This window comes from Desmodus rotundus, chromosome 9, assembly GCF_022682495.2.
Source record: "Desmodus rotundus isolate HL8 chromosome 9, HLdesRot8A.1, whole genome shotgun sequence".
NCBI classification, from domain to species: Eukaryota; Metazoa; Chordata; class Mammalia; order Chiroptera; family Phyllostomidae; genus Desmodus; species Desmodus rotundus.
This window is the reverse complement of record NC_071395.1, coordinates 43,984,763-44,001,852: the sequence shown is the minus strand read 5'-3', so window position 1 is coordinate 44,001,852 and position 17,090 is coordinate 43,984,763. Positions and strand designations below refer to the sequence as shown.

Genomic DNA, 17,090 nt, shown 5'->3' with positions numbered 1-17,090 from the left:
AGACCCATCCAGCACAAATGGATTTTTTACTAAATTTTTTCCAGGGGCTATTGTAGGCTATGTGGACACACAGCTGAATAACACAATGAAGTGTATAAAACCAGGAGACCAGTTATAAAAACTAAAAATATCTTCAAATCTACATTATCAAGAAGTGTAGTAAAGGTGGTGCTATAGAAAATAGTAATGACCATGGACGTGAAAACTGTCCTCTGAGATGCTCCTTCACAACAAAGTTATGTAAACACCTCAGTATGCAAGTGTAGTTTAGTGTGTACAAGTACTATAATTCATGAGAACTTTTTTTAGTAAAACAACAGAAATGTTACTTGGAATGATATATGTCACAAAAGAATAAATTATTCTAATATAGTTTATGTTAACCCATGAGATACATGAGAACTTCTAATTACGTATGGTCCAAACATTGTATTGACTTGTGTCAGAACTGCCTACTCTACAGATTTGAACATTCTTGGGCACTTCTTCACCCATGTACATTTGGCCCTTGAAAAGCCTACCTGACAAGAAATCTTTGCAGGGCCCTCTTTATGTCCTTGTTCCTGAGACTGTAGATGAAGGGGTTCAGCATGGGAGTGACTACAGTGTACATCACTGAGGCTGTTGCAGTTGACTGTGAGTTGTGGGTACCACCAGAGCCAAGATACACGACTAGGCTCGTACCATAAAATAAGGAGACAACTGAGAGGTGAGATGCACAGGTGGAAAATGCTTTATACTTCCCCTGAGCTGAGGGGATTGCTCGTATGGATGACACTATCTTAGAGTAAGAATAAAGGATCCCGGTAAGGGGACCACCAGCCAGCAGCCCTGCTGAAAAGTACATCACCATGACATTAGGAAAAGTGTCAGAACAGGCAAGTTGGATGATCTGTTTGAGTTCACAGAAAAAGTGGGGGATTTCCAAGTCTGAGCAGAAGGACAGATCTAACAACATTAAGCAATGTAACAGGGAATACAGGGCACTCATGACCCAGGACACCAGAACCAGCAGTCCACAGAGCCGGGAGTTCATGATGACTGTATAGTGCAGGGGGTGACAGATGGCCACATATCTGTCATAGGCCATGACAGTAAGGATGAAGTCATCCAACCCTGCAAAAAGTATGAAAAAATACATCTGGGTGATGCAGCCTGCATAGGTGATAGCTTTGCTGTGTATCTGGATGTTCAGCAGCATCTTTGGGATGGTGGTGGAAGTTGAACAGATGTCAGCCAAGGACAGGTTGGAGAGGAAGAAGTACATGGGTGTGTGGAGCTGCGAGTCTGAGCTGACGGCCAGGATGATGAGCAGGTTTCCCAACACAGTGATCAGGTACATGCAGAGAAAGAGCCCAAATAGAAGGGGCTGCAGTCCAGGTGTCTCTGAAAATCCCAGGAGAAGAAATTCTGAAACCTGTGTAACATTGCCTGGTTCCATGTGGCGCAGGTGACTAACACAAAATAGAAGCAACTGATAACTAATTTTCACATTAGCAAGCATTAGTAACTGAAGTAAATGCTACATTTATATTTTAGAATCCAAAAAATAATTTCCATATTTGGTGTACAATCTCGTTGTTGTTAAGGCATGTCCTGTGCCATTGCTCATTAGAATTTCTTCTTCTAACATCAACCCAATCTTTAAAAACAATGTATATTGCTGTTTCATTTAGGATGTAGTTCAAGTATTTGAGGAATATACTCATATATTGACTTTAGACCATGTTCCAGGAAATGTTCAGAGTACAGGCTGCTGAAAAACAAGAGTCTCTAGAAACCAATCATAGTCAAAGAATATGATCAAATAAATACAACAATACAACATAACCAATGGGGCACATGTTATAGAAAAGGTAAATCACATTAAATGCAGAAAGTTGATAGAGGTTGTTCTTTTTGTCAAGACTTCCAACAGGCAACACGCTAATAGGTATCCCAAAGAAGACTAAGCAGGAGGCCAAGAGGGAGCAAGTGTTTTCCAGGTAGCAGAAATAGACAGTACAAAGGCCCTGAGGTAGATGGTAGTTTGGGAAAATCAAGGCTCACACTGAGCCAGTGTGTCAGGGGCAGGAGAGATGGTGTCAGGTGATAGTAAGAAACAAGGGGGCCTTCATGCTGCTGTTGAAACTTCAAGTCACAGAGAGTCCCTTTTGCACACTATGAAAATCATGCACTTTATTAATCTGCTTGGAAAAGCATCCTGTGAACTGAAAAGAATTTCCTCCTTAGTCCCTTCTCTTGATGGAGTTCTGGCCCCTGTGTGATTGGTCACCTTGGAACACATGGGTCCATGTAGCCCTGCTCTGAGCACTGCTCTCGGTTTATGAGGCAGGTCCACACATACACACCGGGTCTCCTCATGGGTGTGGTCTCCATGTTTGTCCCACTCACTATTTAGGCTATGACTAGAAACCACTCATCAGTCCAGATCAAGTATCTTTTCCGAAAAGAATTTATACATACTACCTCAGTACTGCTATGGTAAGGGTGCACGCACAAATGAGCTTGGGGTTCCATACTTGAATGTCCATTTAATGCCCTGTATTTAAAGAAACATAAATGTAGAGGGTGAGAGAAGAATAAAATGGACATGAGGTAGGAATATATCTATTGATAATAAGTTTAGGTGATATATGAGAGATGATGAGGAAGAAATGTATTTGGATTCTGGCAGTTTTCCAACCCTAACTACACTCCCTTGAAGTCAAGCAAAAATAATAAAGGACAAAAGATGTATTTCTCCAAATCACAGAGGTAGTTATCTACATATGCTGTGGAAACACCTTGTAGATTGACTACCTAGTGAAAAGTGCCCAACAATATAAACTATATTTTACAAAAGGAAATCTTTTTAATATCAAGCAGTAGAAGACCAGCTTTTCCTGTGCTTATTCTATAGTTATTTGACCAGCGGGTATTTATAGTGTTAAAATGCAGATGAGAGAAACCCCTCCCTCACTTTTCTCAAGAGGCCCCTTTCTCTTTCTTGGTCTTTGGATTTGGACCTCATTTCTGACAAACCAGTAGTCACTAATTCTGGTTCTGGTTTTCATCCAACATGCAGAGGCCTCCCCCCAGACCTGACCAATAAAGCCTGCACACGCCATAACAATCCAACCTTTTACACTCAGTAACTTTCTTCATGTGACTTAAGCCCAACCACGTTTTCATGCAAACATTTATTTCACCGTACTCTTCCTTCACCATCACAATGGGGTGGGCGAGAGTGGTGGTGGGGAAATGGAGACAACTGTACTGGAACAACAATAAAAAATAGTGTGGGCAGTCGTGTCTGTTGTCTAAATGGTAGGTAGAAAATACACAGAGGGAGCATAAGTATAGTAGAGGAAATGTAGAAGGCAAAGAACTTTTATATGTATGACCCATGGACATTAACAAAAGTGGGGGAATGTGGATGGGAGGGAGTGTGCCGGTTGGAGGGGATCAAAGAGGGGATCGTGGGAAACTTGCAATAGCACAATCAGTAAAATATATTTAAAAACTAGTGTGGAGATAAAATAAGAAATAAATAAAAATAAAAACAGAGATTGATCATTGAAAAATAAATGAATAAAATGTGCTAAATTAAAAACAAAAGAAAACAATGCCAGATCTGAACATGCAGGGCTTCACCTGATTTGCTCACCTATGTACTTTGGCAGATGTTGTGAATACCTGTGCACTTACCCAGGAACCCGTTGAGGTGAAAGTGAAGTAATGAAAGAAATGGTAGGGAGAATAAAATCTGATTGAACACAGTGACTTAACAAATGTGTTAAAGAAAATGAGGGGAGCATCAAAAAGTAATGAAAACAAGATATAAATACCAAAGTACATTCCTATTTACATTGGCTAGGCATAGACACAGAAGGTAATGTATGATGTTCAAGCAGAGGCTTGGTGTAATTTGTTGGATGAATCAGGAATTCGTCCTCAGTATATAAGTACATTTAACTCATGGTAACGTTGTATTTCTGTATGTTTTGAGAGGTGGGATTGCTGAATAAAAGCTGGAAAAATAAACATCCACCTGCAAGAAAAGGAAGTTGATCCTCTACGTCTGTCATGTTACATAAAATCTGGGGGATGCCTACTCACTGGAAGAGTAACCAGTCCTTTTAGGTGAACACAATGAAAGCTATATATTAATATTGATGTGTGGGCCAAACCACCCTAATCAGGTCAGAGATTAGGAATAAAACGACAGACATAATTCACAAATAAATGCAAAGCATTTTTATGGTCAAACATCCTCTAAGTCAATTGAAAATTAATAAATTTTATTTATTTTTCTTTTTACTGTCTTAATTTTTATTGAACTTATTGGGGTCACTTTGGTTAACAAAATTATATAGGTTTCAGCTGTACAACTCTCTAATAAATAACCTCTATCTTGTATTGTGTGTTCAGGGCCCCAAGTCAAGTCTCCTTGTGTCAACACTTATCCACCTTTTACCCTCTTCTACATCCAACCATCATAAATTTTAAAAGTCATCTAAAAGCCTGACATGAAAAAATAGTAACCATATAGTAATATTCAAATTATTCAAAAACATCAAATATGAATTCTTGATCAAAATCTGAAAAAGTTCAGCAAACAACAAAAAAGATCTTTCACACCTGTCAGCCTGAAGAAAAACTTAGAAAAATGTCACATTGAGTGGGATGCAGACTTTCAAACAGGGAACAAAGGGGTGCTCTGCTTTTTCCTGGCAGAACTGTGGACTGTTACAGCACTGGGAAAACAGACTGCAGGCAGCTGCACACACTACTAGCACCTGTGTCTCTAATGCAGGGCTCCTCAGTCTCTGCAGGAAGGACATTCTGGGCCAGGTCTTTGTCTGAGGAGTGGTCTCTCCTGGCCATGGCAGGATGTTTATAGCAACCTGGACTTTACTGACACCTCCCATGTGACAGCCAAAAATGTCTCCAAAGATTGCTCTGTGTTCCCTGGGGGAACAGTATATTGCCTCTGGTGGAGAACCAGAGTTTTAAGGTAACAATCTCAAAATATTTTCATATATTGTTATACTAGCAATGTAATGAGAAAGTCTACCTTAGATTTCTAGTGTGACTAGCACAGCCACACCACAGAATATTATGTAGACATAGAAATAATGAATCAGCATCTTACACCCTCTTTGACTGGAGGGAAGACCATAGGTATTTTTGAGTAGGAAGGAAGAGTGGACACATAGGAAAAAGAAAACCAAAAACTATACAACACGCAAAGAGCATTTCTGATGGGCCAGGATGCTGTTCATGCATCTGTACAAAAGCACATGAGTGTGTATGTGAGCATAACATAGGAAGACAAGATTTTAAAAAAGAAATGAAGACCTTATGGAATACAGATAAGCAGCAGAAATGTAATTAGGTTAAGTATACTGATTACAAAACTATTTTATGAAAAATAATTAAGTGAGAATCAAATTAATTCATATTAAGAGAGAAAATAATAACTTAACAATATCAACATGGGTCACTCACTGATCTCAGAATTAATTGCCATAGAGTTGGAATTAAAAGAATGTTATAAAGAGGTTTATAAAATCAGGGAGAAATCAGTATCTAAGTCATAATTTCTTCTTATATAGAGATACATGGATTCAAATTTGCTTATGGTAGGTATAGGTAATCTTCAGTTAAATCTTTATAAAGAGTGTCTTCCACTTTAACAGGAAACTAGATAACAAAACAAACAAGCAAGCCAAACATAACCAAAGACATTGAAATTGAGAACAGGCTGAGAGAGCCCAGAGGGGAGAGGGGAGGGTATTAAAAGGAAAAGGTTAAAGGGTTTGCGGGAACAATTATAAAGGACAAATGGACAATAATAAGAGGGTGTGAAACAGGGGAGGAAGGTGGATTTCGCTGTGGTGGGATAGAGGGGTGGGGAGAAAATGCAGACAACTGTAATTGAACAACAATAAAATAACTTTTTTAAAGCAATGGAGAAAATACAACGTGAATGAGTGATAGATTTGAGCCCACACAGTTAATAAACACCCACAATTCTCCACATATATGTACATAAAAGGACTCAATGATAACAACAAGGTTGGTGGAAAAAAAAACTTCTCCATTACCTTATTTAAAATAAAGCAATAAAAAACAGGAATCAAGGCACGGTGACCTCACTCTGTAAATGTCTGGAATTTGCAGACAATTTCCAATAGAGGAAACAAATGAATAACTAACTTACAAATGTATTCAGGTCACAGGTCATGAAGTAATGGCAAAGTCAAGCTATTTAACACACCTCTTTTTTCTTATCAAATAAATTCTCTTTAATTCTAATTGAAAATGCACAGTGAAAGAAGATACTGTGGAATGTACTGCTCATGACCACTGTTGCAAGGTAATATTTGCAAGAAATGTACTGAATATGGATCTGTTTCATCAATATGGAAACAGTGTTGAATATGCCCCATGATAAAAATAAAGAACTACCCTCACTTTACTGCCTAGCGCTCTACAGCTAGTACTCAATTTTCCTCCTCCCTTTAGATGAAAAAATCATTGTACCAGTTCTACTTTCACTTGAAATACTTTATGCCTCCCAGTGCCACCTCAGTTGGGCTTCCTTCAGGGAGTAGTGAGCAATGACACATGTGTTGCTGACTTCAATGTTTACTTCTCTTTTTAGCATCCCAAACAAATCATGAAATAGTTAATAGGACAAGAAAACAACAATAGGCTGATAGCTGTCAAGAGACCTCATGTGAATGTGCTTGGCTTTCACTCTCTGTGAGCCTTTCCTAGAGCACCTACTGCACACTTGGCCTCACCTGATCCACAGCTCTAAGTGGGCAGACTCCCAGTAAGAAAGTCTAGCTTCCTGGATGGATGAAAATGGAGGATGAAGCTCTCTGCTCATACAAGACGGCAGGAAAGATGGAAGCATTGGTCTCCTAGACAAACTTAGGGTTCCAAAAGCAACACCAGGTCCCATCCAGCCCATAGTCACACACACTGAGAGGCTGGAGATAAGGAGCTATTTACAGCTCCCTATGTCTGCTCATTATGTGCATTTCCATCTTGTTCTTGCAAACTCTAATTGCATGGTTTCCCTGTGGGTCTGGACAGAAGGGATCATTTTCCTGGAGATTCTATGTTCCCAAAAGACCAGGTTGGAGGTCCAGTGAATCCTGTTTTGCCAAGTTCCTCTCAAAAGGCCTGTGACTTCAAGAAGACTGACCATCCAGCACTTTATCCAAACCCTGATTTAAAGTTTTTCCAAATTTAATACTGAGGATCCAGTCTGGATTAGAAAACTCAAATCCCCCAAAATTGAACTGTAGTAGTCACATAGCCCCTCATATCCACAGAAAATTGCTATTTTCTTTTCAACAAGGCAGGAGAACTAAGTTCCTTTGATTAAACCTTGAGGGTTACACAGTGGGCTTCATGACACATTGGCCAACACAATTTGGAATTTCAACCTCATATCACAAGACCCATCTTATAGTCCCTCACTATGAAATATTTGTTACTTATAAGAAATAGTTACATTTTTTTTACACTACAATCTAATCTTGGAATACAAAATTAAATAGGTTGTTCCCTCTAGCCTCCAGAAGAAAGTGAACCCTGCAAATGTTTTGGTTTACACCCATGAGATCTCAGGAATTGTAAGAGATTGAGTATGTTTATTTATAAATCACTGGTGTGGTAATTTCACATTAGACTTAATAATTGAAAACAGGTATTTAGCAAAAGGAATTTGTTCAGGTCATTGAGTTAAAATGTCTCATTTCATTCATATAGCCTCCCCTGTGAAAAGGCATTTTGCATTGTATTCCCCCGTTACGTGGAAGACACGTATAGTCATTCAGTAGATATGCAGTCTCTCTGGCTGGTAGAGAATTTCTTCTTGCCTAAGTGTCAATGTTCTTCAAATTATATGCTTTTGAAATATTAATATAAGAAAAAGATTCATTTACATTTATGTGTAGATTTACTTTAAATCTTTGTGTCTAAATTTCTCCATCTTTAAATTTCATAGTAAAATTTTATTATGTTAAATTTTATATTCATTCCTTTCTTTTTTATCCTTTTCAACTTTCTCTTAAGTGTCCTTTCAAATATGAGATTATATATGGGTCTATGTTTGAGTATATATATGTGTGTTTATTTGAGATAAAAATGTACACAAATAAATTTAAACGCATACATACAACTTTACCTGGAACAGTTTATTTGGAGGCAAGAAAACATCCACATCTCATTTAGTTCTTGCATCATTCATCTGAAGTTATGTTTGCTATCCTATTTTACCTTCAGAAATAAGGAAATTGGGGCTCAGACTTAACAATTACACTGAGAAGCCATTATTGGTTCTTAGGCCTCTTCTTGGCAACATGCTGGAGTACCACTTGACTACTCACACCCTGCAGTTTTTGGATTGGCATCTAGTCTTTCCACTGTTTGAGTTTCTTTCCATAAATGAGATATATAATGAAAAGGAATTGTTAGGAGGAAAATTGGATCTTCTTACTGATACCAACACGGTAGACTTTCCCATGGATGTATACAAAAACCTTTATTCTGATGATACTCCCCATTCTTTGAGAGAAAAAAGAACCACAGCTGTTGCACTGCTGTACAGCCTCAGGCAGAAACAGAACCAACTGTGAAGATGCTTGAAGATCCAGAAACTACAAAGCAAATATAGTCAGGCAGGGATGGTTGGATGCTGTCTGACTGCCTGTCAGACAAGCATGGTTTTAGGCAAGAATATTTAGACACACTCTACAGGTATGCAAAATTCCAATATGAATGTAGAAATCATTCTGGAGCAATAGAATACCTTTAGTTCTTTAGAGTATTGGTTCCAGTAATGGATAGAAATGCTTTGAGTTCACTCTGGGGGAAACTGGCATCTGAAATCTTAGGGCATAATTGAGATGCTGCCATGGAAGACCTCACCCGGTTAAAAGAGACCATCGAAAAAATCCTGTGAGTTCTCCACTCCAGTCTCTTCAGCAGCGAACATGGCTCATTCACTGGTCTCTGCTTTCTTCCACAACCCCAAAGGGCATGGTAATATTATTGATCTCTTCCTTTACCAGCCACAATATCTTAATGCAATTCAGACAATGTGTCCACATGTTCTTCACTATTTAAGTACAGCAGTCATAACAAACAAAGATGTTTGAAAATGCCAGCAGGTGCTAAAAGATCTAGTTAAAATTATTCAACAGGAGTCTTACACATATAAAGAACCAATTACAGAGTTTGTTGAGTGTTTATATGTTAACTTTGGGTTTGATGGAGCTCAGAAAAAGGTGAGGGAATGGAAATGAGTGCTTGTGAATGACTTCCTCTTGGTGGCTTGTATTGAGGATTTTATTGAAAATGCTCATCTCTTCATATTTGAAACTTCTTGTAGCATCCACCAGTGTATCAGCATTACCATGACTGCAGAAGAAGCTGAAAGGTGGATTGTAAATTTGATTAGAAATGGAAGACTGGATGCCAAAATTGATTCTAAATTAGGTCATGTGATTATGGGTAACAATGCAGTCTCACCCTATCAGCAAGTTATTGAAAAGACCGAAAGCTTTCCAGTTCCATCCATGCTGTTGCAAAGGGTATAAGTTCCTTCTTTCTCTCTGCTGCATAGATTTCCATTGTGTAAATATACCATAGTCTTTTGATCCACTCATTTGCTGATGGGCACTTAGGTTGCTTCCAGTACTAGACTATTGTAAATTCTGCTGCTATGAACATTGTGGTGCATAGGTTCTTTTGGATTCGTGTTCCAGGATTCTTAGGATATAACTCCAGGAGCGGAATTGCAAAGCATTATGCTAAGTGAAATAAGCCAGATGGTCAGGTACAAATACCATATGATCTCACCTTTAACTGGAACATAATCAACAGAAGAAAAAAAGCAAACAAAATATAACCAGAGACATTGAAGTTAAGAACAATCTAACAATAGCCAGGCGGGAGTGGGGAGGGGACAGTGGGGAGTGGGGGTTACAGGAACTACTATAAAGGACACATGGACAAAATCAAGGGGGAGGGGGGTAGAGGAAGGAGAGGGGTTTGGCTTGGGTGGGGTGGAGGGATGGGGAGAAAAGGTATACAACTATAATTGAATAACAATAAAAAAAATTTTAAAAACAAAAGAAAAGACCGAAAGCCTTTCATTTAGAAGGCAGATGTTGGCCGTGAATATTGAGGAGAAACTTAATCAAAATAGTGGGTCAGAGGCTCCTAAGTGGGCAACTCAAGACTCTGCCTTCTATGGAAGAACTGTAAAGACAAGACGAAAAACACACACAAAAATATGTAAAGGAAACAATGAAATAATAAAACCATTATATAAATGGTGACATATATTTTAGAAACAACATATTGAGTATAAATTTTGGAGAATTTGAATAAGATTGGCTGTTTCATTACAAAAAGTTTATTGTGCACTTTCTTGGCTTGTGCATAACAGTAAACATGAGGTATGGACTATAATTTTTACAACTTTTACACATCACATTGCATATTTGAATCATATCCCAATTATATTATACAATTATACTTCAATAAATTACCTGGAAGGGAAAAAGCATAGCAGTGCATGGATTGGAGTAGGATCTAGAACTCAGGTAGCTGATTCACACTGAGAAATGGTAGAAGGTATCTCTTCTACCTGGGAAAAAAGCAAAGTGCTATCTAAAGAAGACAATAAATAAGCAAAATGAAGCAGAAACAAACTCATAGATACACAGAACAAACTGATGGTTACTAGAGAGGGAGGGTGTGGGATGGGGGAAAAACAGGAAGGGGATTAGGAAGTATAAACATCCAGTTATAAGATAAGTCATGGGGATGTAAATGCAGCATAGGCAATAGAGTCGATAATATTGTAATAACTATGTATGATGACAGATGGTTATGAAACTGCTGTAGCCATCACTTTGTAAGGTATATAAATATTGAATCCCTATGTTATATACCTGAAACTAATATAATATTGTATGTTAACTGTAATTAAAAATAAATTTAAAAGGTACAATTGGCAATAACTACATAGGTGAGGCTAAAGTAATCACCATGGTTCTCTCAAGGTAGAGGAGGAAAGAAGAAGACAGAAGATAGGCATCAGAGCAAGGATTAGAAATGCTACACTGGTGGCATTAAAGATGGGTAAAGGGGAGTGATGTCACAGAAATAGCAGTGTGAGAGATCCGCTTGGTCTCTCCCCTTCAACTGTCAACTATTTGAACAGCTATAATTTAACAAAGGATATCCTGCTCAATGTACATGTACGCCTCAGACACCAGCATATTGAAACATTAAATGTGGGCCAGAGGGAGCATACAGGCGAGGCAAGAAGATATGATGGACCTGGAAATGGATAGAGCACAGGGGCACAGCTGTGGCTATCAGACAGTTGGCATTCCAGAAAAAGAAAAAGAGCCATTGAGTCCTGCTGTCCTGTGGACTCCCAAAACTCACCCTCCAGCACCTTTGGTGTCAGGTTGTGGAGTACTTTATCTCCAAAGCTAAAAAAGGTTACTATAGCATCACTATTTTCCTTGAGTAAAGATTGCACTGTGTCATTGACCCCAAGTTGGGGTGCTGAGGGGACCCCACGGAGGTCCAAGTTCACCTATAACAAGAGGGCAAAATAAAAAAGTCAGTCCAGTTTCCCCAGAAAACCCCAACCCTGAGCATTGCTGCTACAATGACAGCAGCTACTGGGGGCAATTCTGGGATTTCACAGAGCTCAAAAAATGTAGACTCAGTGCCATGTCCTAGAAAATAATGGCAGGATTTCTTCCTAGGAATCTGCTAGAGAAGTTCCACACATACAGAGCTGCCCAGACACAGAAGGAACCCATCAAACACCATGAAAAACCACAGTAATAAGGCAGCTTAGAAAAGAAAATAAAAGCCTCAGGAAAGCAAACTTGAACACATGGAAATATGTGCAAAAATAACAGAGAATGTAAGATTGCAATACTGAAAATACTCAACAAGGTGCAAGAAAATATCAACACATGATTATATTTCCCATTTTACCATTTTTAAATATGAATTTAGTGGCATTAAGTACATTCACAATGTCCAACCATCACCGCCTTACACTTCATCACCCCAAACTGAAATCCTGTATATGTGAAGCAATTACCCCTCATGTTCTCTTACCTCATCCTCTGGTAACCTCTTTTTCTCGATGAATTTGCCTATTGCCAGCAAAGTATATCCACTTCACTTTTATCTATGACTTTCATATAATATGTTCATCACATGAAGAGAAAAACTTGACCTAGGATGACCTTTCCACAGGGTGAGAATGATTCTGGATGTCAGTGCCATAAACCCTGCACTGACTCTCCACTAATTTTAGAATTAATCAACAATTGCGTAGCCAGATAGCTAGACTCATGGCTCAGTTTTTATCGTCTGATCCTCATTGTTCATCATGTACTACCAGCTATTTTTCATCTCCTCGCTACAGTTTAACACTTCACTATAATGCCCAGTAACTTTTCTGTAGCATTTCCTTGTGTGTGCTTATTTCCTTCTGCACATGGAATATAACTCCCCTCATCCTTCGACTTTCAATGCTATTTTAGGCTGGTCTGTGAAGCTTTGGTGGAACTGCAGGAGGATTTGACTATTTGGGGATACTTATAACAAGATTACAGTAACACTTGTAATGACAGTTTTTCATTTATTTATTGGACTTTACCCAAGATTAGATAGTGAGCTTTAAAAAAGGAACAAATTTTACTATTTTTTCTTCCACAGAATATATTTTAGTGCTTACCATACAGTAATTACTTAATAAATATTTGCAGAGGCTGCAAAACCAGACAGTTGAGTGAGGGAAACAGATATGTCCTCCATGGTGGGAAAGGAGGAGCAGTAAAACAAGGGGAGGGATGCCTCAGGACAGAGGCTGATGCCAGAAAAGACAGTTGGGAGAAAGAAGACACTCTGGTAACCCAGAATCTCCCTCCGGACTCAGGAATAGAACATTTGTTGAGGGGTTCCTGTTCTATAGCCCCAAGAAAGGGCAAGGAGGAGGAAGCACTCATGTGACCTCTGGAAGATACAACTTTGTTTCTCATAATCTGCGATTGGTAGAGTACACCTGAGAGCACTGAGTGGAAGCATTTAATGGTTTCTGTGGCTTGAGGAGCTCAATTCCCATGTGCCTCATTGAGGACATTTTCTTTTGTCTTTCTGTTCCCTGAGATATTTAATTGCCTGGAGCTAGGAGAGAAAAACAGAATGCAAACTTGTGCCAGATTTAGTCCTGGGAGACCTCTTGGGGTTCTTATCTCTTTGTCCTCTTTCTTCCCAGAAGGAGGTCACTGCTCTTTAGATGTGAATACTATAACTACGTACTTATCAATAATTACTTGAAATGCTCTCATCAAAAGACATAGGGTGGCTGAGTGAATAAGAACACATGACACAAGTGTCCATTGATACATGATTCAGTAAAGAAGATGTGCTATATATATATATAATGGAATATTACTCGGTGATAGAAAAGAATGAAATTGTACTATGTGTGTCAACATGGTTGGACATAGAGGGCATTGTGCTGAAAGAAATAAGTGAGACATAGAAATTCAAAAACTGTGTATTATCTGTCTAAACATAAGTGCTTGTAGACACAGAGAAGAGATCGGCAGTTGCCGTACATGGGGAATGGGGACATAGGTGAAACAGATGAAGTGGGTCAAATGATACAAACTTCCACTTGCAAAATCAGTCAGTTCTGATGATGCAATCCACAGTGACAACATCTGATAACACTGTGCTGTGTACTTGAAAGGTGGCGAGAGAGTAAATATTAAAGGTTCTCATCATAAGAAAAACATATTTGTTACTTGCATGGTGATGGATGGTAACTTGACTTATTTGGTGAATCATTATGTTGTCCAGATGAAACTACTATAATGTTAAAAGTCAATTATATGTTTAAAAAAAAAAAACACACACGTTTATTAACATTCAGTTCTTAAGGTCAAAAGTCCAAAACATGCCTCATTTTATTAAAGGTCAAGGTTTCCGCAGAGCTGTGTTTTCTTTAGGGGCCTGTAAAGGATAATCTGTTTGTTTGCCTTTTCCTGGTTCTGCAGGATGACAACACTCCTTGCTGGGTGCCTCGTCCCCATGTACAAATTCGGCAATGGGGGATGAAGTCTTTCATGCATCACATCACTTCTGGCCTTCCTCTCTCACAGTTAAGGAAATATGATTACTTTGGGTCCACTCAGATAATCCAGGATACTCTCGTGCTTAAAGCTTAGCTGATTAGAAATCTTAATTTCATCTATCATCTAATTCATGTAGCCTATGTTTACAAATGTTGGGGTTCAGGAGGTGTACATCTTGGGGAAGTCATTGTTCTGCCTGCCACATTATGTGACAGGATTTTGCCCAAAGACACGTCAATGGAAGTCTGTTAGGTGGAACTTTTTGGAAATCCTATAGTTTTGAATTTGAATAATATTTTTGATTAGAAACATCAATGTACAAACTGGCATAATATTGAGCAATGCAAGCATAACATTGAGCAAACTATTGCAGCCGTGAAAATATACATAGCAAAATTCTGTTTATATGAAGTTCAAAATAGGCAAGAAGTAATCTATGGTGTTAGAAATCTGGAGAGTGGGAAGAAGTGGTGACTGGAATTAGGCACAAAGGAAGCTAATGTGTGGCTGCACATGTTCTATTTTTTTGTCTCAGTTATGATTACAGGGAATATATTAGGTTTGTTACACTTCATTGAACATTTGATATAATTGTCCATATGTTTTTGCACTTCAAAGACACATAAAAATATCCCTTCCCATACTCTCCAATAAAACCCCCTTAATTCCTCCCAGTCTTACTGAATGGATGATAGCTTTGAGTGTTTGGAAGTACAGCAGCTATTCTGTGACCACGAGAACAAAACACACACACAAGGAATCATGGTGCATAAAAAATAAGACTATGTCCTTAACAATTTCATGAAACTGTCAGAGTACTGAACTCCCTCCCTAACTCTACACCTGTGATTTGCAAATAAATAAAGGTTTAATTTATTGAAGTCTTTATTGTGGCAGAACATCCCTTTAAGCTTAGTGCCATCCGAAACCCAACACACTGTTAAAATAAATGTATCTGTATTTTTGTAATTGCTGCACACAAATGGCTCAGTTGGATGGAGCATAGTCCTGTACACCAAAAGGTTGTGGTTCAATTCCTGGTAGAGCACATACTAGGTTAAGGGTCCAATCCTGTTGGGGCACGTAGGGAAGCAACCAATCAATGTTTTCTCTCACACATTGATGTTTGTCTGTTTCTCTCTCCCCTTTCCTCTCTCTAGAAAATCAATAAACATATACTAGGGGAGGATTTATTTTAAAAAGCCTTGAGAAAGTAGAAGAGTTCCAGAAGATAATTATTAAAATAGAGCCCCAAAATGCCATAGGGAGTCCAAATGATAAATTTACAGATTTTTTTCTCTGCATAAGTAAATACTTAGTGGTCCCAGAACCTGCCCTCCACCGGCCAGGAACCTGGCATGGATGGGCACTTCTAACATCACTTACTGCCCACCCTGCTGGGTACTTTGCAATCTCTAGAGATTCTCATCTCTTCTCAGCCCTCATATTCAGGGTATTCACAGTGCAACTTATACAACAACAACCCCTCTTCTTTCATTTCCATTCTCTGTTGTATCTGCATTTCAAATGCCACCTCCATCCAACAGGCACCCCACTCCCAGCAAATACAAGTGCCAGATGGGGAACCATTATGAATATGTGAAGAGCAGGCCAATAAAAAGAAAAGCACTGTCTACATGAGGAAGCCCAAAGAGATGGTATAAGGAAAGGAACAGCTCCTTAGCTCTGTTAATCCAATAGCTCTCAAGAAATCTGGTAGGAAAAATTTTATTTCTTTTCAGCCTAGAAATAGCAAGCCTGAGGCAGGAGCAGGGCTGGTGGTGTTCATATTCAGAGGCATTTGACCCTCTAGAGTGGAATTTCCACATCTGCTTTATACATAGTTTTACTCTCACTTTTTTCTAAGATCATTCAGTTGTTGGGAGGGATGCAGAAATACAACTTGACTGGATTGAAATTTACATAATTGGTAGATGCACTGTTTGCAGAGTTGTCCCCAATTCCGTGTCTGTTTGCAGACTTTGTCAAAGTGACTGGGAAACTCTTCTCATCCAGTGGAGGAGTTATTTCTCCACCTTTGAAACTGGGCTGGACTTAGGATTTTTTACTTGTTTTAGCCAATAAGTATTGTGGAGGTGAGAGTATGCTTTGCCATGCCTTGTCATTTCAGCAGTTCTCAATCAGAATGCTGGCTCAGGTTTGTGAACAATCCAGGTGGAACTTCCAGAAGACGAGGGGATATGTGGACAGAGCTCACTTATCCCAGTCAAGGCCTCCTTAGAACAGCCACAATAGCTGGGCCACTAGTGTTTTAAAAAGCCCAGCCAAGGTCAGTAGACACCCCGTGGCTTACCCATAGCTAACTGCAGATCCATGAGGAGACAGGCAGACATCAGAATGCCTCCCCACAATACAAACTCATTGGACATAAAGGAATTAACTTCCAGCCAAGATGCAGGCATAGGTGATACAATTTGCCTCCTCACACAAGCAAAAGAAGGACAACAACAAATTTAAAAAGAAAAAATCACCAGAACTGCCAGAAAATCAAACTGTATGGAAGTCTGATAACCACAGATTTAAAGAAGAAACATTCATTCAGACTGGTAGAAGGTGTGGAGACCGCAGCCAGGAAAGAGAGGACTGGCAGCAAGGAGGTGGTGGCAGACCAAGTGGTCCCACTTTTGTGTGCAGATAGCCAGGAAGAATAACTGAGGAGCAAGACAGACCACACAAACCAGTATTCCAGCATGGGAAAATAAAGTCTCAAAACCTCTGGTCATAAAATCTGTAGGGGTTGCACGGTGGGAGAAACGCCCAGCCTCACAAGAGAGTTCACTGGAGAGGCCCACAGGGTCCTAGAACATACACAAACCCACCCATCTGGGATTAGCTCAGTTTGCTTGTGGGTAGAGAGGGAAGCAATTGAAAGTAGGG

At 39.1% G+C, this 17,090-nt stretch overlaps 1 protein-coding gene and 1 pseudogene across 3 annotated transcripts; one reads left to right on the top strand and one right to left on the bottom strand.

The window, feature by feature from the left end:
* Positions 1 to 359: 359 nt before the first annotated feature.
* LOC112301552 (olfactory receptor 7A5) lies at positions 360 to 6,951 on the bottom strand. 3 transcript variants are annotated; one of them, XM_071222306.1, is made up of 2 exons: positions 6,795 to 6,951; positions 360 to 1,386 (listed from the first exon to the last, which is right to left on the bottom strand). In XM_071222306.1, exon 2 carries the CDS (start codon positions 1,340 to 1,342, stop codon positions 518 to 520), a length of 825 nt encoding a protein of 274 aa, XP_071078407.1. In that variant the 5' UTR covers positions 1,343 to 1,386; positions 6,795 to 6,951; the 3' UTR covers positions 360 to 517. The 3 variants fall into 3 exon arrangements, 2 of the variants coding, with proteins under 2 accessions (XP_071078407.1, XP_024412816.4); XR_008427588.2 differs by lacking the exon at positions 360 to 1,386 and adding an exon at positions 1,541 to 2,542; XM_024557048.4 differs by lacking the exon at positions 6,795 to 6,951 and having other exon boundaries at positions 360 to 1,442.
* Positions 6,952 to 8,366: 1,415 nt separating this feature from the next.
* On the top strand, positions 8,367 to 13,348 carry LOC128779225 (eukaryotic translation initiation factor 3 subunit E pseudogene; annotated as a pseudogene).
* The last annotated feature ends 3,742 nt before the right edge of the window (positions 13,349 to 17,090 follow it).